This window comes from Pestalotiopsis fici (assembly GCF_000516985.1).
Source record: "Pestalotiopsis fici W106-1 unplaced genomic scaffold PFICI_Scf_6, whole genome shotgun sequence".
Taxonomy (NCBI): Eukaryota; Fungi; Ascomycota; class Sordariomycetes; order Amphisphaeriales; family Sporocadaceae; genus Pestalotiopsis; species Pestalotiopsis fici.
Window position 1 is genome coordinate 3797246 of NW_006917096.1, and position 25594 is coordinate 3822839.

Consider the following 25594-nt stretch of genomic DNA (forward strand, 5'->3'; position numbering starts at 1 on the left):
TTGCGAGTATTCGACTTCACGTCCATCCACGGCAATTAAAAGGTCGGATTGGCGGGCTATATAGTCATAACCTCGATGGTGAGTGTCAAGGCAAGACAAGACACACGGGGGCCGTGTAGGGTTTTTTTTTTTTTTTTCCTCTCCCTAACTGCCTGTGTGCGTCCACGAACATGTATGCAGGTACATCATGTAGGTACTATGGATGAATGGACGACGGATGGATTGGAGTGGTGCGTGCCAGCATGCCAGCCAGTCAGACGAACAGAAATCCTCCCTTCTTTTCCCCCCAGTGCTGTCTCTGGCCCCCCCTTTGAGAAACACCAGACCCTGCTGCACCAAGCGCGGCTCAGTGCTGACCTCTATGGGCTGCTTTCTCAGTCTCTCCACCAGTGAGCGCTACATGTACATCGTGAGCATGGCCGGCCATCCATTGCCTGGTTGGTTGGCTTGGTTGGGGTCCCTTTTCCTTTCTTCCCCCCCCCCCTACCTAGTCTGTCTGCCCAGTCCCAGGCCAGTTGTGCCAGCCAGCCAGTAGCGTACCTAGGTATTGTAGAGACACCTTCCCACACAGAATCCAGGAACCTGAACCCAAACCCACTCAAGAGACCCGCTCGGGTTTTTTAGTATGTGCCGCACCCCTTCCCTCTCTCCTCCTTTCCCTTTTCCCCCTTCACTACCTGAATTCATCCATCGTGTTCATCGTCGTTGGTCTTATCGTTCAATCGATAATTCCTCTCCTCTTTTTTTTTCCCTCTCCGTTTTTCCTTGCTTCTACCACACGCTCACTTATTTTTTTCTGCTATTCCTGCCAGTACGGACCTCGTCACTCCTTTCCGGGTCCATTTCGTTCCTTAGGCCTCGCTTGCCCCATCCATCTACACTTATTGCACGGTCCCTCGCTCTTCACGATACCAAAGAAACAGAATACCTCCTTTTCCATTTACTACATCTACACTTGGACTAGGACGACACTCCTTCGAGAAAAAAAAGTTTACAAGCTTCGAGCCTCTGAGTCTGTCTGCTGTATCAGGCCAAGCTCACGCGTGTGTTTGAATCCACGGCTATCAATCACTAAAGCGCGTCTCAGCTCCCTAAAAGTGCAATCAATAGAAACCAATCCAGACACTCCTTTTTATATTTCACGATTGGACAGGGATAATTTTATATCCCTCTAAGAGAAGACAAAAGAAAGAGAAGCAGACATATACAAACGACATCGCACCATGGACGCGATCAAGATGGAACCGTCAGGTTCCGTTGCACCAAATGCTGCGGATCATATCCATTCGCCGTTGGACATGCTGTCCACTCCAGCGCCCACGAGCGCATCCATTGCCCTCAAGGCAAGCCAGTCGCCCTCGCCAACATCCTCGGCTGCTTCCAACTCGGGCTCAAAGCCGCATTCATCGTCGACATCTTCACAGTCGCGAAGACCCCCTCGGAAGAGCACTTTGACTCAGCAGCAGAAGAACCAGAAGCGACAGCGTGCCACTCAAGACCAGTTGACAACCTTGGAGATAGAGTTCAACAAGAACCCAACCCCCACTGCCAATGTCAGAGAGAGGATCGCGGAGGAGATCAACATGACCGAAAGGTCTGTTCAGATCTGGTTCCAGAACAGGTGAGTAACGTCCCCGCATGCGTGTTTTGATATTTGGTTTATGTTTGCATGATTAACATTTTGACCAAACAGACGCGCCAAGATAAAGCTATTGGCCAAGAAGAGCCTGGAAACAGGCGAGGACATTGACTCGATACCCGAGTCGATGAGAGCGTATCTCGCCATGCAGGCAATGGAGTCTGGCAAGGCCATGGGTGGCGCCTTTTTGGGACGGACCGGTCTGATTCCTTATGGCACGTCAATGATGCTGGGCGGCGATCAAGGCGGCCAGGGCAAAGTTCTCATCCACCATCTTACTTGCCGTTCTTTGACCATCGGCAAATGGACTCGTGTTGGACAGAACACGATGGATCTAATAATTTTCTACTCACCCGAGAAGTGCACCATGACGTACTACATCAACAACGACCAGGCCGGGTACAAAATTGAGTATCATTTCAGCGCCATCAAGAACATTTACCTTGACAACCCCGAAGGCGACCCGAGCAAGCCTGCCGGCATCGTCATTGAGTTGAATCGGCCGCCAAACTTTTTCATGGACTCTTCTCCCAACTCCAACGGCTTCTTCCAGTGCGGCGATTTCACCGAGGACCAGCAAGCTACCCAGTGCTTCATTCACCACTTGGGCGGTACACCTAAGGTCCTCAGTGGCCAGCTGGCAAAGCTCGTGTCGTTGGAATCGTTCATGAATCGCCACAACCCGAGTCCCTTCCTCGACCAGACCCACCACGCCTTGTCCATGTCGGCACCCGTTTCGCCAACCAATCGTCCGTCGTCTCAGCCGAACTTTGCTCAGCCTCATGTGGGCATGTTTCAGGAATCGCAATGGGGAATCAGCCCCGCTCATGCGAGCATGCGCGGTCCCGGCCACAAGCGCCAACGCAGCCGCTCCGTCCCCGCCCCGGTTGACTTCTCGCTCTTCCAGAACCCGATGCCATCATTCTTCATTCAGCACCCTGGAGAAAGCCAGCCCCAACCGCATAGCCCCAATGTGTTCGCGCCGGTGCCTCAGCACCCTCATCAGCTTAGCCCCGTAGGACCGGGTCTCCGAATCGATACTCAGGCTGGCTACGGCATGGATTTGCGACCATATCCCTTGTCAGCTGCCACGAGCGCGCCTTCCGAGTACTCGACCAATTCAAACTACTTCTCGCAGGCACCAGAGCACACGCCACTCCCAGCATCAAGCTACAACACCCCCTACAGTAGCACCTTCTTGTCGCCAATGGTGCAACCACAGAGCATGATCCCTCAATCCGTGTCACCTCTGCCCTTTACACATGGTGATCCTGCCATTGTTGAGCAATCTCCTCCGATGGGCATGATGCGCAGTGCGTCTGCTGACATCTACCCCATGGGCGAGTCTGCTGTTTCAGAAGACGGACACAGCTTGAATGAGATGTACTCGAAGCATACCATCAATCTGCCTATGCACCCTCACTCGCCGGCTTATGTCGACTCGAACCAAGCTGACTTGGACATGAACCAGCTGGTGCAATTTGACGGGATGGACCATGTCAGCACACCTGAGAGCATGCACCACCAACAATAAGAAGATGCTTACAAAGGGATGGCTGAGTTGGTCATGTCATTACACACGTACTTGGCTTTGGGTTCGATACCATTGATGTTCGCTCGATTGGCGTTTTGGCAATATATACCTCTTTGCTTTTGGTGGCACTGTCTCCTTACTGTTACACTCCAACTCCGAACTACCCCCTCCGGCGGATGAGCCTCGTTTATTCAGTTCTCGCCACCTTCATCAACTCCACCAGCCATGGGATTTTGCATGACGATACCTTATATTGGCTTTCGACATTGCGTCTGGCACAGCGATTGTACGTTTCTGGGCAATCCCCCATGTTACTCTATTTTGTCCCCGAGAGTGGTTGAACTCTCAATTTGAGGCGATGTTTTGTTTTTTCTCCATGTCTCGCGGCAGCAACACAAGCGATAATACTGTGAATTGTCTTACGCTCCATTTGCGTATCATCCCCGCGATACTCGAATCTGTATGTTTCCGGCAACTGTTCTTGAATTCTGTTGTCTTGTTGTCTCCTTTTATTTCGCATTATGAAACAGGGCAATATTTGTTTTATTTCTCGGCTGCAGGAAGCAACAAAATAGATGAACTTGGTGGAAAGCCCAGGAGGCTTGGGTTTTCTGGTTAATAATTTTAGTGGATGAGGCCGAAGGAAGGGGGGGCACGGGGCCAGGTTTCCACTTTTGAAGCCAGCTCTGGTGAGCAGGACAGTCCGTTGGAAATGATGGACAGGCAGCCTGCGATAAAGTGCGCTTTGGCGCTTCAGGATCCGGAAATAGTGGTGAACACCTGATAGCCCTTGTGTCTGGCATGTGTGATGTCTATGGCGGAAGCCTAGATCACTCATCATGTTAACACTTAGACTTTCAGCAGTTCAAGAGAGATTTGTCAGCTGTGTTTTTCTTATCACGACTTCACGGCTCGGGTTATAATATGGGGAAAAAATAAAAGAATCATTAAACTAAAATTCAGCTTCTTGGCTTCGTATATGACCATATGAATACAGTCTATGGGCTCAATGGTTTAGTGAATCATTGATAGGGCAAGGTACCGTGAAACCAATATTATCGTAATTGACTAATGTGTTCCTGTTCTTCTGGATTTCTTTCCTAGTACGGCGGGACGGCGGGCTGGTTTCCTGAAATCATTGCCTGTCCTGATTACGTTTTATTTTGCTCAGCCCACAAATTCATCCCTACAGGCTCACGTCTGCTCCCTCTCTAGCATGGGTTGAAGCTTGTCAGCCGCATCTTGAGCTTTTGGACGGCACACGAGCTGCTTCCCAGCTTGGCTTTTTCTCCCGCTGTCTGTCTGCAAGGAAATGTCCAAATGTGATTGCCTAGGTACTTTTCATCCTTCTTTCCCTTTTGCACATATGCTTATTTCCTTACAAAAGTCTTCCCTCATAATCCCTAGGAGCAGGGCAATACGTTAGCAGCTCCAAGATTGCGGTTGAAATTGTTGTGATGTAGGAAAAGCAAGACGGTGCCAGAAAGCGATGCTACCGGGTAATAAGTCGCAAATCTTGGTCCATGTTTCATTTCAAGCAGTGTCATAAAATAACGGAGGCAAAAGTCATGGTCTTGATCATCGTCTTCTGCTACTGTCTAAGGCTCGACCGTCCCGCCGCTGTCAATCTTCCCCAAGGCCTCGCCCCCCAAACCAGATGTGATGGCGGCGCCTTGATGCTCGCCTCTTTCAATGTCGGTTGCAGCAGCATGTTCCTCCAAAACCTTGCCTGCGCCCAAATGTTCGATTTCCTGCCACAGATCCTGGTCTTTAGGAAAGTAGACACGCCTCAGAGCGCACACACAGAGCTCGAAAACGGTCAAGGCCGCCAAGGTAAGTATACATGTGACCCACCAGAGCGCTTGTGCCCCAAAGCCTTTGGTGAAGTTGTTGTTTACGGGAAATTGAATTTGCTGGTTCTTGTGTGCTATTCCCGAGACAGCCATCGATATGTTCCATAAAAACCAGGCACCGACCATGAGAAGCCACCCGATGAGCGGGATGATGGTTTTGCTGTGCATTTCGAGTATGAATAGTTTGGTGTTGATGAACACTACGGCAACGGTGAAAACAAGCTGGCCAATAGCAAAGAGGTCGGTAGCGTGCGAACCGTACAAGTAGTGCACGATTGTGTACATTATGAGACTTTGTAGAATGGCCATGGTCGTCCATCCTGCGTACTTTGTATACTTGAATGCTTCATTATTTTGGCCGTACTATAAAGATAAGTTAGTTTTTATCCGGGCTCAAGCAGATTCAAGGATCCCTCGACTTACGGTGTATAGTTCTGGGACAGCGAGCAACGTCGATGCCTCGAGATCTTTCTCAAAGATGCCTGGAATAATGACACAGAGCGATGTGAAAAGCGAGTTGAACACGGCAAGGCCAGTGCTTTCGTAAAGTGATGTGCCCGTGTACCCATTCCAGCGTTGGAATTGTGCTTGAGCCAAGAAAAAGAACATTTCTTTCCAAAAGGTTGCCAGGACGTATTTTCCTGTTCTGAGGTAATTCCATCTCCCGTGAACAAAGAGCAATCGTTGCAAGAATCTAAACTGCGCGATTGAATAATCAGACGTACGGGCCGCCTGTAGACCCTCTCGACCGGATATGCCAATGCCAACGTGCGATGCTTGGATCATGGCAATGTCGTTGGCGCCATCGCCTATGGCGAGTGTGACTGAATTAGGCACAGCGTCCCGAACAGATTTGACCAGGTGTGCCTTTTGGGAGGGCGATGCACGACAGCATATGACTGAGTCCGATCTGACTGCCAGATCGACGAACATTGCCCTTAGCGTCACATCTTCTTGAACAACGCTGAGCGTGTGGCCATCAATGACGACAACAGAGTGCGCAATCATGCCACGGGCAACCTCAACAAGCGTCGAAGCCATGGTCTCCTGCAATTCTCCCTTTGTTGCATCAAGCACGTAGACCTCTGAAAAGGCTTTGCAGATTCTAGCAGAATGTGCGATGTTGATGGCGGTTTCGCGCTTGTCGCCGGTCAACATCCAGACCTTGACGTTTGCTCTTCGCAGTTTGTCGATGGTTTCTGGAACTCCGGCCTGGAGTTTATCCTCAATGGCTGTTGCCCCGGCGAGCTCAAAGTCCTGCTCTAGCAAATCGCCGGCCTCTTCTATGCGCTTCTGCCGATCTACCAGGCTTGTTGTTGCGGCTTGGTACGTCTTCCGCCACGAGGCGTAGTCCTCTTGGGATATATGGCGATAGGCGTAAAGCAGGGTGCGGAGTCCCTCGGATGCAAAATCGTCGATGTGCTGGAAACAACGATCAAAAATGGCACTATCCGAGCAGGCAATAGACTCGTCTACCAGTCCCTCCAATTCACCGTCAGCACCAGAAAAGACAGGAGACATCACCACTGGACTAGTGTATGCTTCTCCGTGTCCTTGGTCGTCTAGGTCTTCATTCTCCCTCTCATCAAGCCAATGGGCAACCTCGCCACTCACCAGAGAGGCTCGGTTCGGCGCATTGACTCCTCTGTAGTGATGCTGTTTTGCAGAAGCGGCTCTGACAATGTCAATGCTGCGCTGTTGCTGCATGCTCTTCCTCTGAAGCGCTCGAGAGGCCTCGACGCTCTTTCTCAAAGTTGCCTTGCGGCTGATGTCTGAGATTTTCTGCATCGCTAGATGAGCCAGCTTGAGACGGGGCAGGACCACACTGTCCGCTCCCTTGCAAATGACGCATATGCGCCCATCCGGCATACGAAGCACCATTGACATGCGCTTGCGCTTGCTGCTGAACTCAACTACATCAAGGACCTCGTATCTTTCGGTGGACAAAGGACCATCGTTGCCTTGCTTAATCTGGAGTATCACAGCCTGGGAGGGTCGGTCAATGAGCAAATAGCCAAGTTCTTGTGCTGCTTGGATCAAAGCTAGCTCGTCAGGAGAGGCTGCTTGAAACTCGATCTGGCCGTCGCCCCTCACCTCTGGAAGACAGGTGTGGCAAAGAGCTATGCAGAGGAGGAAATGGCGAGCCTTTCTGGAAAACGCCGTGTTCGGCTTTTGGTAAATGTAATGCAGAAGACTTTCCGTGTTTACGTCAGGCTGCGCGTGGGCGGGGCGGCCGGTAGAAGCCCAAGCGATGCTCGAAGAGCGCCTCGGACCGCTCGTCTCATGCTCGATTAGCGGTGTCTTCGTTGCCTCGGTGTGGCTCGGGTGGGAGGTAGACGCAGAGTCCATATTTCTGGTTTTGCCTTTGCCCTTCCAAGTTGCAGCTCGCTTTTGCTTTTCCGCCTCTTCACGCCTGACATCAAGGTCATGTAAGAATGCACTACCAGCCACGCTCAACTTTCGAAATCGCATCTTGTTCTCGGTAAGGGTGCCGGTCTTATCCGAGAAGACGTAGCCGACCTGGCCAAGGTCCTCCAAGATGGTAGTCGTATTGGCAATCATGGGAGTATTCGTCTCGGCGTCGTACATTTCGACGTCCTGAAGAAGCAGTAGCTGACCAAGCTTGATGACTTCGAGACTGACAATCAGCGATATCGGGACGAGAGTGTTGAACATGATGATATAGCCAATCAGTATCTCTTTCACCGAGACCGAGGTAATATACCAGCCATTATGTAAGTAGTGATGTTTCCAAATCGCGTTTGCTGTCGTGAGCCCCACGGAGAGAAATGCGACAAAGGCAACCAAGAATAAAACAATGTGGTTAATTTTTCGTTGCATCGCCGGCGACTTGGCGTGGATCTCCTTGTTAGCATTCATGCGGATTTTGCACTCTTCTCCGGTATTGATGACAAGACCAGTGGCGTGCGTCGTGTTTCGCAGGACGGAACCTCGATAGACAACCTCGTTGAGGGTGAGGGGCATTGTTTCTCCATTCAGGGTAACGCGGCCCTCGTAGTTGTATAGGTCGAGATTTGGATCCTCTGACACGACTTCAGCCGTGCAACGTCGAAGGTTGCCGAGGTCATGATATCGTTTGGCGAGCAGGGCGCAGGCCACCTTGCTCTTGAGGTTAGTCTCGCCATCTAGAGCCATGGTCTCGATATAAGCAATCCCCGATGGGCCGGAGGCATGCAACAGGACAATATCAGCAGGCACACTCTCGTCGCGGCGGAGGCGTACAATGTCGCCGACTCGAAGGTTCTGCCATTGAATATGCGACCATAGGTTCTCGTCGGAGGACAAGTCATCCAATTCAGCCACTTCTGCGTCTGCTCGAGACTCCATGGTGGTGGCTAATTTGGCCACCTTTGCGTCAGTAACAGTCCTCTCGGGGTCGAGGACCAAGACGTGGCTACGATTCTCCTTCTTGTCGAGTTTATACCTCCTGTAATCGTCCCACCCTTCCTTTGCCATGCTGATGGCAACAAACGGAATTAATGTAGCCATAGTGGTGTAACTTCCCACGGTACTCAAGCCAGGGATGAGCTGAAGAATGGCAATGATGAGAAAGTAAAAATTTGCCAGCTTGCTGAACTGGAAGTAAAGTTGTTTCGGCAGAAAGCTCCATAGTGTATAACGAGTGGATCTAATGAAGTTTGAGACGTATGGCTTTTTGTTTCCAGTACGCTCATCTGTCAATGGTGTTGTTCGCACACGACCAAATTCCAAGGGGACATGACGCCCATCATTGCTCGGTGGAAGGGGATATCTACATGCAAGGGTCAGATACAAGGCATCCAAGCGAATGAATTGGGGTGGGGGAATATATGTGTAGGCCAATATACATAAGATGTTGACCTATGTCATTAGGAGGTTCGTAGCCTGCAATAGTCGAGTAGAGGGAGAGAGCAACTTACTGCCTTAGCAACGTCTCGATAATCCATTTCTGGTACCAAGCATTGAAGGCATTATCGAGCCTGGACCAAATGTTGTAACGGGCCCTATTCCTCTGTTTCCGGGCCCACGAGCGATAATGTTGTATATCGAAGCGCGGCTCGTCGATGCTTGCCGTCGCGACACTAGACTTGTGCTTGTGACCAGGGGTGAAGACGGCAGCGGTAGAGTGCGTCTTGATCTGTGTGAGCTTGAATCTTGGGTGGCTTTGCTCGTTCTGCGATGAGGCAGAAGGGTCTGGTGCAGAGTGGCTGTCCATGATGAATGAGTGCCGCGTGACGGCAGTCCTCTAGTGGCCTAGCTCAGGTAGACAATATCTATGAGCAGATGAAGTGTAGGGACTCATGGCAGCTAGGAGTGGTCAATCCCGCTGGAGCAGGCGGCAAGTATAGCATAGACATGTAAAGAATGTCGGGGGAGCAAGGCCATGAAGAAGAGAAGTAGCAAGCGGGAGCTGAGAGATTAACAGAAGCGCGAGCAGAAGATGAGAAACATAATGGCTGAGCTATTGTAGCTAGCTGGCTGGCTGGCTGGCTGGCTGGCTGGCTTTGTTCGCAAGTAGCTGATATTCAGCTTTTGGTGGCTTGAGAGGTGCCGGGGAAGCTGATCTAGGACGGGGAAACCTAGCTAGGTATGTAGAGCGTGTCTTTTCGATGAAAGTAGTAAGGCAAGTAAAGTTGCAATAGTGGTGGTATGCAGTAGCAAAGCGGCAGTAAATGAAGTGGGCGGAGGAAATAAAGTACAGTAGACCAAGCGGGAATAATAATTTTGGAATCGAATCTTTCAACTGAATCCATTCCCTAGTTGTGGTGTCGCCACATTTGATCGAATACACAAACAACAATGGCAGAGAATTGCCTATCCCCTCACTTACATCACACACACATGTTCACTGAATCACTACGCACTACATTACCTGAACTCGGGCATAGCTGCTGCCTGCCCTTCTACACTACACGCACACACGTGTGGAGTAAGTACATTGAGTTGAAGAAAATGCAGCAGGGGTTGTTAGAAATTTAAGCTTCCTTTGCCTCCATGTTGGCCAAAAGCCCCCCTCGCCAGCGGCCGTCGTCATTGCTTCCACTGCTCTACTACATAGTATGTACACTAGGTAGTAGGCGCAGGGCAAAAGGTGGAGGGGGGGCAACGTCTTTGGCCCTTCTTGGCAAGCTTGGACAGGCTTTCCGGATTCCAGGGCCTCAGCCATGTTCCGAGCGCTTCATCAATGGGGCCGAAACCTTGTTCTAGGCCACCCTCCCTGCCTCCTAACCCGTGTACTTTGAAGCACGACGAGTCCAATGACACCTTTTGGCATTCATTCCGGGCCTGGATCCTACTGTGTAAAGTCTTGGGAATCGCTCGACACTCGTCCACCTGTCTGTGCCAGGGGTCCAAGATCTTCAGCCGGCGCAACGGGACACGTCTACCGGTGTTGATAGTGTATCATTTGACCACTTGCGGCCGCGGTGAACTTGTCGCCATCAGTTAGTGTTAGTAGACTACTACACGCAAAGTACAGGCCAGCAGTAGTGGTTGTAGAAAACAACAAGACGACGACTATTTCTGGACAAAGCAGAGCTCATCACACGCTACTGATTCCTTTAAACAACCTCATGAATACCCAGGTATGTAGTCATGGACACGATGTGGCTATGCTCTCTCTGTAGCAGAGCTTAGTATTTTAGTTGTACTCCATGTCTTGAAGACGCGCAACGTTTCCATACACCACAGTGGAGCAATAGAAACGCAGCGAAGCCCTGTCAATCCAGCCAAACTATGTCATGTTACAAAGGTCGTGAGCGAGGGCTTCCACTTACTCGGCACACCCTCTACCCGCCAGTGACCACACCTGCCTTGCAGCTCTTTGGATAATCATGTTGCCAGTAACAAGTGTAGAGTTGGATCCTGACTCGAGCAAGTGCCGTCTTACTCTATGAGCTATTTTTGGGATCCCATCAAGTGACTGGCTTATGTAAAGGTCAGGCAGGTATGTATTTAGCAGTTCGTATTAGTTTTTACTTACATCACCTAGGTTAGCTATTTAAGCCAGCCCTTCAGCGGGCTTCTCCAATAGGCCAGGGATTATGGAGGAATGTCGGAGGAAGCACACTGGGACGGGGAAGTAAAAAAAAAAAAAAAAAAAATCATGATAATGCGAAGAAGAAAAAATTGTAGGATCATTGTAGGATGCGCAGACAAATAATAATATGTCATTGTGACCATGTATAGCCACAACCTGGCTAAGGCCCGATATGAAATTGCTTACTGGTATCAGTGGAATGCCTCGCATGGCTCCAAACTCGATCTCAGGCCTGGAGGGGGAAGCGATGAAAAAGACGTGGCCAAGATTCGGAACCCCCCATTGCGGCGGCACTTTAGAATTCCGCGCAATACTACCAAACTGCCAAAGTAAAATACGCACTACCCAAAGCTGCAAACAAACAAACAGTCTTGTCACTCTAATAAACCATCCCAATTTGTCGAGCACTCATGCATGATACTAAAACGAGTAACTTGTTAAATCAACATCACATCGGCATCATCGGAACACAGTGATCAAGACTCCCAGATTCAATGCAGCACGTACCAATTCCGTCGACTAGATTCAATGCCGCCGCCTGTCTGTACACTACACTAGACCCACCAAAGGTTAGTCTTGTTCGAACGGGCTGCTCCCGCACATGCAAGACTACATGTGGACGCAACATATGCAGTTTTGATTATTGACTACAGGTGGATTACGACCGTTACCGAGCCCGTAGCTTGTGATATCTCTCCCGTCTCGACTCCGATCTGGGAACATCTCGTGCAACACGGCCCGGTGCGATCAGAGAGGGTAATATGTATGTGCTGATTGACTGTCATGGCCCCGCACAGCCTGAAGGTGGCTGGGAAGATTGTGTTGCTGCATACTTGACTCCCATGTGGGCACCACTACGGAATATATACTAAAATAATCCACTGTGGTCAACGGTCAAGGCGCATTTTGTGGCAGCTATTTGTGTGTGTGTTAAGATCGTGACTCTGGCCGAGGCTGTTGACTGTTCATATACTAGTCGCGCAGCATGTTTGTTGATGCACGCTGAATATCTTAACTCTGTTAGTAGTAGGTTCTGGGCGATTAACGGAAGCAGTTTTCATGCTCAACGAAACATGCCCTTTGTAATGTCAACGCGTGGTGGATTTCCCCGGGGGTTTCTGTCTCGCTTTACTTCCTGGGTTAGCACTGAGACCCAACGGTCAACAAGGGGCCATGTTTTGACGTTTGACCATCCTCGGATCTGCGGATCAGTGCGCAATTCTGCATCTTGCCCGATGCGTAAACTTTGGCGGATCCAAGGTACACAAGAGCGGCCGCCATGAGGACGAGAGAATATGTCACACCACATCGGTTGGGCGACGTTTCGTTGCTTTCGTCTTTCCTGCTGCTTTCACAAGTCTACAAAGCGAGCCTCGTGGACCTCGACCTTGTATAAACATTTTGTGCATGGCCAATTGAGTTAAAAATGAGTAGATCGTCGCAACGAGTCTCTTCATCTTCTGGTTCCCACGCATTGACTGCTGTCACCTACCTGGATTTTACTCGTACTCGCAGCCGCTCTGGTCATCATCATGCATCAACAGGTCCTAGTGTCACGACAAACTTGACCCGCGAGCCCAAATCGCAAGGTCTGCTCGAATATTCAGAGTTGTGTAAGTCAATGGTGTATAAATACAGGATATACACTGGCATTCAAGACACTGACATTATTCTCAGCGAACTGGCGTCAGTGAGTATGCCCATCCGCCACTGCAGTCTACTTAGCTGTGGACAATCGTCTAACATTGCCTACATAGACGAGGCAGTGAACACCTACAAACAGGCTATAGGTAAGTCTAACCATATTGCTTCATGCCATTACAAATCAAACACTGACACCAGGCAAGGCAAGTTCCAGGGTCGCTTTTGGCTTGTCTTCGCAGTTGGACCTACCTGCACAATGAGTCGGGTACGATACGATGGATATCTGATCTACACATCAGACGCAAATCACTTGCTAATATCACCGCAGTCAATATCCATTCTCACATGACTGGGGCTTTGCTTTTTCTGTCACTGCCTTATCTGATCTTCAGCACTGGCATCCCTTCACGGGTAGAGGTAGCCACAACTAGCGACATTCTAGTTTGCAGCATATATCTAACCGGGGTCGCAATCTGCTTCTCCCTTTCTACTATGCAAGTATCTCCATCTCCATCGTCTCGGTTGGGGGGGCATTTGCCAAGTCTGACTGCAATCCACAGATTCCACACCTTTATGCATCTTAGTAGGGAGTCGTACGCACTGGGAATCAAGCTGGACTATTGTGGAATCATCCTGCTCATGTGGGGATCGACCTTTCCCCTAGTCTATTATTCATTCCCATCTCGAGAGTATATGCAGATGATATACATGGTAACGACGACAATACTTGCCGGCCTGTGTTTATTAGCAACTTTCCATCCCTCCGTTGGGGGACCTCATCTGGGACATGTGAGGGCAGTTCTCTTTGGATCATTTGGTCTGGGCTCTTTCCTGATGCCCATCATCCATGGCCTTTGGCTGTATGGTCTTTCAGAACAGAGCACGAGGATTGGCCTCACATGGATCGGTACGACAGCGCTTTTCAATGGAGTAGGCGTTATCGCCTATGCTCTCAAGGTAATTCATCGATGGCGGTGGTGTGCCCGTTGGATTCAATAATAGCTAATGTAGAACAGTTCCCCGAAGCGTATTGCCCTCGTCGCTTCGATCTCCTTGGTGCTAGCCACCAGATTATGCACGTCATGGTGGTTATTGCGGCCTTGTCATATGCGAAAGCCATGATTGTTGCATTTGATCAGACGCACCGCCAGGACACTATCGTATACCAACAAATGTCCAACTTGCGCCGCATGTGAAGTCGGCGACCCAACCTACCCTTCTCGCAACTAAGAAGCAAATCTGAAGTCGAGCTTTTTGTTCCCCAAGTCCTTTGACTCGGACAGATAAACTAGTTTCTCCTCTGGAGTCATGGCCTGCCACTTTCCATCTCGCAAGCGGTTGCGTCGGACATAGTACAGCTTTGCAAGACCGTACAAGACAATGTTGAGACAGGCGATGCCAATGAGTATACTGTTTCCACGGCGGTAGAGCGGTGCATCATCGGCCCGGTATACATTCGACGAGGTGATGACACCAGCGTGCAAGAACATATTGTAGAGTGCCGCACCAACAGTTCGCGAACGAACAGTACTCGCATTTCGAGATACCCAGCCGACTTGAACGGGATGGCCTGCAAGCGACAGTCAGAAGAAAGATATACTTCGGCATCAACAGAATACAATTTCACAGACCCAAAGGTGCAGCCAAAAGCAAGCTCGTCATGCCCCAGGTCAGCCACTTGGATACCTTGGTAGTATCGACAACTCGAAGGTAGATGAGGAAAGGCAAAGACCAAAATTGCAGCAGTGAAGCGGTGGCAGCAAGCTGACCGGTCACTTCTGCAAGTGTGGCCAGTCCAAGCATGAGGAAAACTGGTCAAAGGTTAGCCAGGTTGCGTGGACTCGGTGCATTGCAACCAGGAGCACGTATTGTAACTTACTCTTGACAACCAGGTAGGGAATAGTCAAAAGGTTGGACTCGAAAGTGGTAAACCCGAGCGCACGTAGCGACGGAATGAGATATTGTGTTGGAGTCAGTGTAGGAATGTTGAAGCACATGCCGATAATGTACAATGGCCTGAGATTGTCTGTATTAGCTGCGTCGTCAATTTAATTTTCGCGAGGCATCACGACACCAACCAAAGATCATGGTCCTTTAGACTCATCCAGATCAGTGATAGAGTGACTGGCTGTCGGTTGTGCATGGTTCCCTTTCCTGGATCGTCTCGTATCAGGCGGTTAACCATAATGGTCTCCTCGCTTTCTGAAGCGTCAGTTGGGCCAAGTCTCGGTAATCTGGGGGAACGTACCGTTCTGTGAACCAACCGTGCTTGCCACGGAACCAGCTTGCCGTTTGTGTAGGGCCTGGGGGGATCAGTAGGTACGAGGTGATGCCGACAGTCCCCGTGATTAATCCCTAGACGATTGTCAGTGATGCTCATGCTCTTGCGTTCGCCAGTCGTTTAATCTGACCTCGATCAGAAATAGCCACCTCCACCCTGAATAGCCCTGCACCCCGCGCATATGAAGTAAACCATACGCAATGATGGCAGCCAGTATATCAGCAATGAACATGCCTGTCCAGAAGAAACTGAGTCTCAAGGTCAACTCGTGGTGTTTGTACCAGTACGAGAGGTACAACACAATCTGATTCGCAGGTCAGCGCCAGCCCTCTGTTCAAGCGTGCCAAAGATTCTATGATGTACTTCTGGAATGAATCCTCCCTGTAAGAACCCTAGGAAGGCTCTGCATGCCAGGAAAGACGCCTTTGAGTTGAGCGAAAACTGAGAAGCGCACACAATGGAGAAGAGAATGATCTGTGTCGGGATCCATCGATCGGGTCCAAGCCATTTGTTCAGAAGCTGCGACGGGAATTCTCCCGACAAGAAGCAGACTGCAAAGACGGTGTTCCCGAGATTATAAACTGGATTCCATCAGCCTTTGGTTTCATTGACGGAGATTCAGTGTCATTCTCAGAAAAGATTTACCATTCGTATCGAAACCCAGGTCCTCCAAGAACGTATCAGACAAGGCTTGTGCCAGGTTGGCCCGGTCGAGTTCCATTGCCTTGTTTTCGTCCTTTAGCATCCTCTACAAATTACTCAGAGGGGCAGAGACGGAAGAGAAAAGATAATTGTTTCTTCAAACGGGTTCATGCTCACCATAAACATCACCATACACCCTAGACGACGAGCCATTAGCAGTGTGTATTTAGGACAGTGCGTAGATACGGGCGGCATTTTCCCAAGGAGGAAGCGACTGACAGCTCATGATGCGAAAGTCCATCTTTCGGATGAGTTTGAACTCTTCTCCCCAGGTCCATCGCGCCGAAGGGTCAAAGCGACCAATGTTCTCCCTATCATTCATGAGCATCCATGTACACTGGGTACTACCATGGGGCTTTTTGGTCTGTCTCACCAGTCATCTCGAGGTTTATACTGTGCTGCAATCTCGGGAACATCAAATACGCTTGGCTGGGTAGAAGTGATTAGCTGGATAAACAGGTCGGTCATGTTCTTTTCACGGATTTCCCTACCAAGGTAGCTATGGCATGCGGATCATATGAGTTCTTCTTGGTTCTTTGAAACCAGAATTTCTTCTCGTCAATAGGTTTCCCTAGGGGTGCCGAAGGTCGAAAAGTGTCACTCTTCTCATCTATAGCGTACTCGGCGTCATCCTTGGACATGACCTTGTCGGCCGCGATCTGATCCGGGACAACGGTCGCCATTTTGCTAGGCTGTCTCTCGCTCGTGTGAAGTTCAATTTCGTGTTAGTCTCAAGCCTTGTATCCTTACAGCCCTTGAGATCTTCTGGCATCTTTTTATCATTTTTATTTTCATCGACGCGACAGACACCCTCTGTCGGCCCGGCCATAACGCACACAGAGCAGCAATCCAGGCCACCAATGGGATCAGTAGCGGCTCATGCAGTTTTCACACTTCGAAATCCGGGGCAGTGGTCCAACGTTTTCGCCTACTCAACAACTGCCTTTTTCAGACTCTGCAGATGCGGGGTTCAACTCAGCCGTGCGGCGGGTTGATGATCACGCCGCCGACTTTATTGGCCGTGTCACCACACTATCTATACCGGAGGGGGGGAGCATCGCATCTGCACCATTTGGTCAGTTGATGTGCATGTCATCAAGTTGATGGACTGGAACGTCCATCTGCAACACTGGCAATCATCATGTCCTTCTATTAAGCACGCAATAGGCTTATTCTATGAGCTCATCCATTTTCGGTCTCTTTGCCCGTCTTGTCAGTTTTGCCTCCTCATGCAGGAACGGGGTGGGTTGCTGAATGCGGCAGTCGAATCCCTGGCCCAAAAGTATCCCAATTCACGGCACTGCGCCTCAGACTCTCATCAACGCCGCCAACGCAAACAACTAGTCATTTCAGCCTCAAATTAAGCCTTATCCATATCACATCATAGACTTATGCTGCGATCAGGATGAAGCTCGTGGTACAATTTGTGCAACTGGCTCTTCTGAGCGCCGCTTGGGCCAATGGAGCTCCGGATTTCGAACCTGCCGGCCAGGTTCCCATGTTGGGTCCTGAGCGACGCCCCGAGCAGCCCAAGTCCCGGCCAAACATCGTCTTTATCCTGACCGACGACCAAGACCTACACATGGGATCTTTGGAGTATATGCCATACGTACAGAAGCATCTCATCGCCCATGGAACTTTCTACAAACGACACTACTGCACCACTGCTCTCTGCTGTCCTTCACGCGTGACGCTCTGGACTGGCAAAGCTGCACACAACACAAATGTGACCAATGTGTCCCCGCCATATGGTCAGTTGAAATAGCCTGTTACTGTGTCGGCCACCATGACTAAGAGCCACCTAGGTGGATATCCCAAGTTTCTCAGCCAAGGCCTGAATGACAAGTATCTTCCGGTATGGCTACAACAAGCAGGTTATAACACATTCTACACGGGGAAACTTTTCAACGCTCATGCAGTTGGAAACTATGATTCTCCACACGCTGCTGGATGGACAGCATCAGTACGTCTCCCCAACAATCAACCGCCCAGGGTTCTATTGCTCAGGCTATTTAGGATTTCCTCCTCGATCCGTTTACGTACTGGTACAAGAACAGCACATACCAGCGCAACCACGATCCACCCGTGAGCTACGAAGGTAGACACAGCGTGGAAGTCCTGACTGAAAAGGCCTTGGGCTTGCTTGACGAAGCTGCTACAGGGCAAAAACCATTCTTCCTCGGCGTAGCTCCTGTAGCCCCACACGCAAACATTTGGGCTCCGAGTTTTGCTGAGGGGAAACACACGGATATACGCGACGTGGTCTTCTCCGTGCCCGAGCCGGAAGCCAAATATGAAGGGCTCTTCAAAGACGTCAAGGTTCCCCGAACCGAGAACTTCAATCCCGATGAACCCTCTGGCGCAAGTTGGATCAAGACATTGCCAAAACAGACCGACGAGAATGTTGCCTACAACGACCACTACTACAGACAGCGACTCCGCGCGCTGCAGAGTGTTGACGCCCTGGTCGATGACATTGTTAAGCGACTCGACGCCCATGGTATATTGGATAACACCTACATTATCTACTCTACAGATAATGGCTATCACATTGGCCAGCATCGGCTTCAACCGGCCAAGCAATGCAGGTTTGTTCACGTTCTTATTGAGAAAGAAAAAGAGAAAATCAGCCAACCCCACTGACCCTTGATAGTTTCGAGGAAGATATCAATATCCCAATGGTCATTCGTGGACCAGGGGTGCCCAAGGACTCGGTGGCTGATATTGTGACTACACATACTGATTTTGCGCCGACATTACTCAAGATTGCCGGAGCTCCCCTGAGGGATGATTTCGACGGCCTCGCCATACCCCTGACAGAAGAAGCCCTCCAGGAAGCTGGTCAAAGCCGGCACGAGCATGTCAATGTAGAGCACTGGGGTTTTGCCTCCAACGAGGGGAAGCTCTTCGATGGATGGCAGAGATTGTATTTGAACAACACCTACAAGGCTTTGAGGGTCATTAGCAAGGACTATGATCTACACTACCAGGTCTGGTGCAACAACGACCACGAACTCTATGATCTGAAGGCATGTCAAGGGCTCATTCCCCGAATCCAGTAAACAACGCTAACAAGCCGCAGTCCGACCCAGGCCAAATGCGCAACCTGCTCGATCCCCAAAAGAAGGCGCCTTCGACCCTGTTGGGCGAGCCTTTGGAGAAAGTTGTCTCCAGGCTGGATACTTTGCTATTTGTATTAAAGAACTGCAAGTCAGAGACATGCCGGCGCCCATGGAAAGCTTTGCATCCTGCAGGTAGTGTAGATACACTCAGAGATGCTTTGTCGCCAAGGTTTGATACATTCTACGCAGAGAGAGCAAGGAACATTGTCTTTGACAGGTGCGAGATGGGCTTTTTGCTAGACGCAGAAGGGCCTCGTTTTGATGATAGCCAGAAGGTGAATACCTTCGATGCAAACTGGCATCAGTGGGAATGAAGGCAGACTCAGCATCAAAAGATTAAACATATTGTTCTGAGTTTACTTGCGATTAATCAAAATGAAAAAGTTGCACGTATGGCTGGCTAACTACTACCTATCAATGTTTTGCTGGGAGTAAATATATATATATGTAATTCTGCTCCTTCTGCTGGTTCATCAATTCTGATCCGATATGTGATCCTACATATTCATTTCGGGCAACTTCCTATTGGGCGACGATGTTCCGATCCCTGCCAACATGCATCATGTTCACAGCCGCTTATGTCGCATTCTGCCCATTTTCACAGTGACTTAAACCATAACGGCGCGGAATTATGTTTTTGAACCAAATGAAATGGGTTCTGTTCTTCTTGGCTAAAATTTGTTCCAAATCATACAACTCATTGAAACTATCACCCATAGAGAGAAAGCATCGTAACCTCGCCAGGCTACGTGGTCGTTAACAAATATTCCCAATGTCAGAACAACGCGACGAGCAAACCCCGCTCTTGAGTTCGTCCTCGAGCATTCGTTCAGCACAAAATATCTCAGCCTCTAGCTCTAGCGCCGAAGCCGATTCTTCAGATGCAGAGTCAAATATTGCTGTTGTACTTGGCGAACCCGATGCCGAAAATGCAGCAGCCAGCATTGCAGCCAACCAGCAGGCCAAGCCGGCGCTCAACACAACGTCGCTTGTCCAAGTCATCGCGGTGTTGGCGATTGGTAAGGAATGTCCACCCCACCAAAAAAAAAACAAATTTCTTTGCTCGGCGCAGGGAATTACTCATACTTACAATCAGGACTCTTCACCTCCAACCTTGACGGTTCAATAGTGTTGGCCACCCATCCTCGGATAGCCTCAGAGTTTCATGCACTGGACCAGTCTAGCTGGATTTTCATCAGCTACTTGTTGTCTGGAGTTGCTACTCAGACACTCTATGCAAAGCTGAGCGACATCTATGGCCGCAAATGGCTTCTTGTATTTTGCTATGCGCTCTTTGCTGCAGGCTTGTAAGATCTACACCACCCACAATGTTCCGGATACAATTTGCTTATCCTTTATTCAGGACCACAATGCAAGTCAGATCCAATTCCGCTACAAGAACTTTCAAAAAAAAAAATGAGGAAAAAATGAGAGAGTGAAAATAGACAAACGTGATTAGCTAACAAAAGGCATATCAGAGGATTGGCTAAATCCATGTGGCAAGTAATTCTTGGTCGTGCCATCTCTGGCTCTGGTGGTTCCGGCATGGCTAGCATAGGCCTGGTTTTGATTACAGGTGAGCCCAGAGTGATATGGTAAATCTATACATTTGTTCTGTTCTGACTTTCATGGTGACAGATCTTATCCCCCTCCGAGAGGTGGCCACCTGGCACGGATATATGAACATTATTAGCACGACCGGTAGAAGCCTGGGTGGTCCCGTTGGAGGGTTTCTCACAGATCAGGTTGGGTGGCGATGGTACGCTTCCTCCGAGATATCATGACTAAAAGTCCGACTAATGATGGGGCTTAGGTCATTCCTCGGCCAGGCTCCCATGTTCATCATAGCAATCGTCTCTTGTATTATAGCCATACCCAACACCCGACGGACATCAACACTAGAGGGACAGAGAGGCCACAGGCAGGCTAGCTTGTTCATACGCGTCGATCTTGCCGGCACTCTCTTGCTTGGCCTCTCAATCCTGGTGCTGATGCTGCCACTTGAGCTGGGAGGAGTCAAGATCCCATGGCAGCACCCCTTCATATTTGTTCTATTGGGGATAGGTGTGCTCCTTTTAGGAGTTTTCGTTGCAAATGAGGCTTGGCTAGCACCCAACCCTGTCTTCCCCATCCGGATGCTGAGGAACAGAGAGATACTCGCGTGCTACCTCGTCATTGGCCTGCTAGCTGCAGCTCAAACTTCTGTAAGTCGTGTCAAATTTGATGGCTCGTCGCATTATCACGAAGGGACTTCTCATTTTGCTTCCAGCTCGTTTTTGCCGTACCGTTGTACTTTCAAGTCACCCAGAAGGTCTCCAACACTGTTGCTGGTGCTCACTTGTTCCCAGCTGTCTTTGGTAATGCCATCGGAGGCCTACTGACCGGTCGTATCATTAAACGGTGCGTCAGTCAACCGATGTTTACTGCTTCGATATACTAAGACTATTGGCGTCTAGCACTGGGCGCTACAAGATGCCCATGATTCTGGCTTCGGCTGCTGGGACGATATCTTACACGTTGCTCATCTTACGGTGGCTGGGTGACACCAATTGGTGGGAATCCCTTTACATCATCCTTGGGTGAGTGATGACTTCTTACGACATCGTCTCTCGTGATGAATACTTTTGGCTGAATCGCGTTAGTGGTCTGGGCGCTGGTATGGGAAACACGGCAGTTTTTGTAGCTATCAACGCAATCGTGGATCCGTCGCATAAGGCCGTCGTAGTCTCGGGTCTATTCCTGTCCGTGTCGGTAGGAATGATCACTGGCGTTGCCGCCACGAGCGCGTTGATGCTGGAGGTAATGCAAAAGCACCTCGACAAGAACCTTGTCAACTTGGGTCTTGAAGTCGCAGAAAGACTTGATGTAAGTTAAGTCCCATGTCATTTGTTGCATTATTCTGAAATCTTGTCTTTGAATAGATCATATCAAAGGCCGCCGGAAATGTTGAATACATCTACAAATTACGTGGACAAGTCGCAGCCGCAGTGACAAGTGCCTATGTTGATGGACTGCGATGGGGCTACAGTAAGTATTCACGATCAACTCGAGTGTGCTGCTCCTGATTCGGGGAACAGGTGTGTCTCTGGGCTGTTCTATCCTTGCACTCTGTGCCGCCTTGACTTTGAGAAACAAGCGCTTGTCCTAAGGCGCCAATATCTTTTTGATGGTGCATCTAACTCTAGCTTGAAGACGATTATCGTTTCCGAATTTACTTTTTTCTCTCTCATATTGTACAAAGTATTTTAAACCTGTTCCAAACATGAAAATATTCCTAATTATCAGGAACTTTCAGAGACTTCATGATCTTTTGCCTCCTTCTCCTTCAGCATCTGGCAGAAAGTGCTGTTTGAGCGAATCACCTCGCCATAGCGAATGAAGATGAATGGAAGGGCGGACATCGCAAGACTAACAAAGGCCAGAAGCGTTGAGGCCCATCCCACCCCCAAGTTATCGTACATCGAAGTTGTTGCCAGTGGCAAGACTGCCCCAAAAACACTGCGCGTGCAGGCAGATGCCGCAAGAGCGGAAGCTGCAAATACCTTGTAGGCATCAGCAAGGTAATTAAGAAATGCCATGAAGATGAGGAGATTTCCTAATCCGAATGGAGCGCCCGCCAAGCAGGGCACAAGCCAGTGGACGTCTTCGCGTGCTGACCAACCCATCCAGAGAAGGGATATAGCCAGAAGAGGTCCGCCGATGCAAGCCAAAGGAAGACGCCTACTCTCCTCGCGCTGCGTCCACGGCTTTCCCTTGAGTCGACTACGCTGGAGGAAGGCGTCATAGAGGAAGAAGAGAAGCAGTGCTGCACAGGTTCCGGCACTGATAGGCAAGAACATGAGACCAGACGTGCTTGCAGACATGCCATAGATACCCTTGAACACAATGGGATAGGCTTGGAAGAACATGTAGAAGATGGCGTAAATAATCGCCAGGTAGAAGCAGACGGCAATGACAATAGGTTCTGTCACCATCATTCGAAGTGGACGTGCCAAGACAACCCCGACAACATGGCGCCAGTCCTTGACTTCCAGCTCGATTGGAGCATACGACTGAACCGGAGCCTGGCCTTTCTCGGACATGTTTTTTCTCATCTTTCTTGCTCGCTTCTTGAGAATTACCGGCCCAAATGTTTCAGGCAGGAAGACAAGCGGTATCCATGATGCAGCCGCAATAATTACCGCTGCCCAGAATGTCCAGCGCCAAGAGTAGTTCTCGGAAAGTGACCCAGAAATAGCGGGAGCCACGGACGGGGCGGTTGTGATGGTCGCCATGAAGAAAGCTATGGCCCTTCCTCTGGTGACGGGGTCGTCGTATATATCCGCAAACATGCCGCCGACAATGGTCAGTGGAGCACTCGCGCAGATTCCAGCCAACAATCGAAAGACAATCAGGGCCGCCCAGTTCGGGGACAGCGCGGTGCCAAGAGTAAAGGCTGTGTAGCCGGCATAGGTGAGAAGGATGGGTACTCGACGGCCGTAGACTTCGGATAGAGGACCAAATAACAAGGGGCCGAGCACATAGCCGACGAGATAGATGGATATGGGTAGGACGAGTTGGGGGTTTCCGCCAGTCGTACTGATGCCGAAATCTGGTGCGATGAACGATATTGCATTGGAAGGTAGAGATGAGTTGAGCGTGCTGTTGATGACGGTCAGAATACCCGTGAAAACGATGACGACTTTTCGAGCCTGTTAAAGTCAGCGCAAAAGAAAGATTTTTGTAATTTCAAAATGAAATCGTGTTTGTTGACCTCAATGGTTGAAAAACGAATGTCTAGGCAGAGTATCCAAAGAACAAGAGACATACCTTGGACCAGTTGTATGGATTGTCTGGGTCATCGGGTGTAAAATGAACCAGGCTGACTTCTCTGCATCCCCCTGACATTTGGCCCTCTCCAATAACCTGTACGGACCTTTGCATCTCTGCGAAAGATGTTGTTTCCATGGGCGCTTCGCAAGACATGTCGATGCCGACGGACTTCCTCCTGGGGTGATTACTGCAATCAGACAGCTTGAACGTCGAGAATTTCCTCGCCTCAGCCTCGATGGGCCACAGCCCGAGATAAAGTCCATCATTTCCTCCACGCAGGGTTGAACAAGGCCGATAGAGCAGTCGACCCGCTCCCCCGTTCAATCCATAAGCAGCCGAAACTTGATGCCATTGTGGATAAAAGTGCCTCTATCTCGCATCAGAAAGCTTGCAAAGTGGGCTCAGATGGAACGAGCAGACAAAAAATTTTGCAACTTGGTTCAGCATCGAGGACAGACACCGAGACAAAGCGCCAGTTGTAGGCGAGCGGATGAATATAGGAGTTTGGCCAAATGGGCGCGGAATGAATTGCGTCCCCATTTCCGTTGCAATGAGCCGCCCTTTCCCGCGACCTTGTGGGTCGTCCGTCTATACTAACCGGCAAGATGTGGATACGCGGCCGGCCTCGTTGGTGGACCGATTATATCATCAACACAGTAAACAGCGTCGAGACTGGTTTAGTTTCTAGGGGACGCGAAATAAAGACACAGGAGTCAGAACTTTAGATAAGCATCAGCCAACACATTGGCTACGAATGTTTGGCAAGGCGGCGCTATCTTTTGATTATGACAGTCATTGTTGTATGCAATGACAAGAGACCATTCTCCACGAGCCTATGTGGATGACAAGGATCAATCCAACCACATAAAATGGCCAGTCTCAGCGGTGTAATGAGTCTGAGCCAAATCTTAGAAGGGACTTTAGACATCAATGCGCAGGAAATCTTGAGCCATGGCATGGCAATCCTGAATCCCGCAGTAACCCATGTATGCTAAAAAGCCTTTATTGTGGCTTCAGCGCGATTGGCTGAGACCATTATCTCTTCTGTTGACCTGGTTGAATACAGGCCGAGTACCGCGATGCTTTGCCGTCGATGTTGAACTGGGGGAAAATATCAGTTCACCACACTCTCGAGCTGGATCTATGATTTACCGTTATTCGGTGCCGTAATAACTGACTTCCCATCGAATTGAAAGGTGTTTATACCCATTAAATTCTCTGGCACTCACATTACTTGTCGGATAATGAATTCAAATGCATTTGATCATAATATGCAAGGCATTTCGGTCCTTGATATATGCAGTTGATCATAATATGCAAGGCATTTCGGTCCTTGATATATGCAGAATCAACCATCAGAGCACCGCAGGCTCATCCTTTCTTCTCAAGGCGGTCGTTCTCCAGACATGGCGAGTAGGATTGGTGTGGATACACTTCTCGACAATGAGTGGTTCCAGCGTTTCATAAGTACACCATGGAATGCTAAATGCATGTTACTGCAGTGGTAGAGCCATAAGATTCAGGAGCTCGACCATGGCGATCAATCCAACGGGGAAAGAGGTCTTGTTACTCATTCAGCCCAGAATATCCTCCTTCACTCTTACAATGCAAGACTTTGATGTCGGAGGCCTGCAATGATGAGGCCAGTATTCGAGATCATGTGTGAAACCATGCAATTCCATTCACTACAGAATATACAGGAGGCGACTTTTGTGAAAAGCCAAGACAAAAGAGTAGAAATTGCCTAAAGCCAGAGATTTTGCCAGGATTTTGCAGAATGCCTCGAAGACCGTTATTTGATATTTCGGAATGTGGAGCCGCACAACTGACTATAGTAATAATTACTTCTCTTTATTGGACTTTGGACAGTTTCACAACACAGCATGTCCCCAGGACCAGAAATCCTACATACTTGGGGCAGGACGCCTCGCCATCCGCTTGCCGATGCCACTGGCCAGGAAAGATGA

The 25594-nt window shown here is 49.6% G+C and overlaps 7 protein-coding genes across 7 annotated transcripts; 4 read left to right on the forward strand and 3 right to left on the reverse strand.

Annotated features, from left to right (window-relative positions):
* Positions 1-1223: 1223 nt before the first annotated feature.
* On the forward strand, positions 1224-3173 carry PFICI_09611 (uncharacterized protein; the record flags this gene model as incomplete). The annotated part of the gene is made up of 2 exons (XM_007838192.1): positions 1224-1621; positions 1694-3173. The coding sequence occupies 2 exons, from the start codon at positions 1224-1226 to the stop codon at positions 3171-3173; spliced, it is 1878 nt and encodes a 625-aa protein (XP_007836383.1).
* A 1598-nt stretch (positions 3174-4771) lies between these two features.
* Positions 4772-9242, reverse strand: PFICI_09612 (uncharacterized protein; the record flags this gene model as incomplete). Its single annotated transcript, XM_007838193.1, has 3 exons — positions 4772-5389; positions 5450-8798; positions 8947-9242. The coding sequence occupies 3 exons, from the start codon at positions 9240-9242 to the stop codon at positions 4772-4774; spliced, it is 4263 nt and encodes a 1420-aa protein (XP_007836384.1).
* A 4302-nt stretch (positions 9243-13544) lies between these two features.
* On the forward strand, positions 13545-13906 carry PFICI_09613 (uncharacterized protein; the record flags this gene model as incomplete). Its single annotated transcript, XM_007838194.1, has 2 exons — positions 13545-13667; positions 13727-13906. The coding sequence occupies 2 exons, from the start codon at positions 13545-13547 to the stop codon at positions 13904-13906; spliced, it is 303 nt and encodes a 100-aa protein (XP_007836385.1).
* Positions 13907-13936: 30 nt separating this feature from the next.
* PFICI_09614 (uncharacterized protein) lies at positions 13937-16376 on the reverse strand (the record flags this gene model as incomplete). Its single annotated transcript, XM_007838195.1, has 12 exons — positions 13937-14280; positions 14342-14521; positions 14590-14726; positions 14789-14908; positions 14959-15065; positions 15122-15295; positions 15355-15572; positions 15637-15715; positions 15811-15830; positions 15913-16004; positions 16067-16122; positions 16185-16376. 12 exons carry the CDS (start codon positions 16374-16376, stop codon positions 13937-13939), a joined length of 1719 nt encoding a protein of 572 aa, XP_007836386.1.
* A 722-nt stretch (positions 16377-17098) lies between these two features.
* PFICI_09615 (uncharacterized protein) lies at positions 17099-18755 on the forward strand (the record flags this gene model as incomplete). Its single annotated transcript, XM_007838196.1, has 4 exons — positions 17099-17444; positions 17499-17656; positions 17710-18281; positions 18347-18755. 4 exons carry the CDS (start codon positions 17099-17101, stop codon positions 18753-18755), a joined length of 1485 nt encoding a protein of 494 aa, XP_007836387.1.
* Positions 18756-19587: 832 nt separating this feature from the next.
* On the forward strand, positions 19588-21963 carry PFICI_09616 (uncharacterized protein; the record flags this gene model as incomplete). The annotated part of the gene is made up of 10 exons (XM_007838197.1): positions 19588-19834; positions 19912-20122; positions 20294-20391; positions 20454-20574; positions 20629-21019; positions 21085-21215; positions 21272-21394; positions 21458-21680; positions 21737-21842; positions 21893-21963. 10 exons carry the CDS (start codon positions 19588-19590, stop codon positions 21961-21963), a joined length of 1722 nt encoding a protein of 573 aa, XP_007836388.1.
* A 133-nt stretch (positions 21964-22096) lies between these two features.
* On the reverse strand, positions 22097-23780 carry PFICI_09617 (uncharacterized protein; the record flags this gene model as incomplete). The annotated part of the gene is made up of 2 exons (XM_007838198.1): positions 22097-23506; positions 23625-23780. The coding sequence occupies 2 exons, from the start codon at positions 23778-23780 to the stop codon at positions 22097-22099; spliced, it is 1566 nt and encodes a 521-aa protein (XP_007836389.1).
* Positions 23781-25594: the final 1814 nt, after the last annotated feature.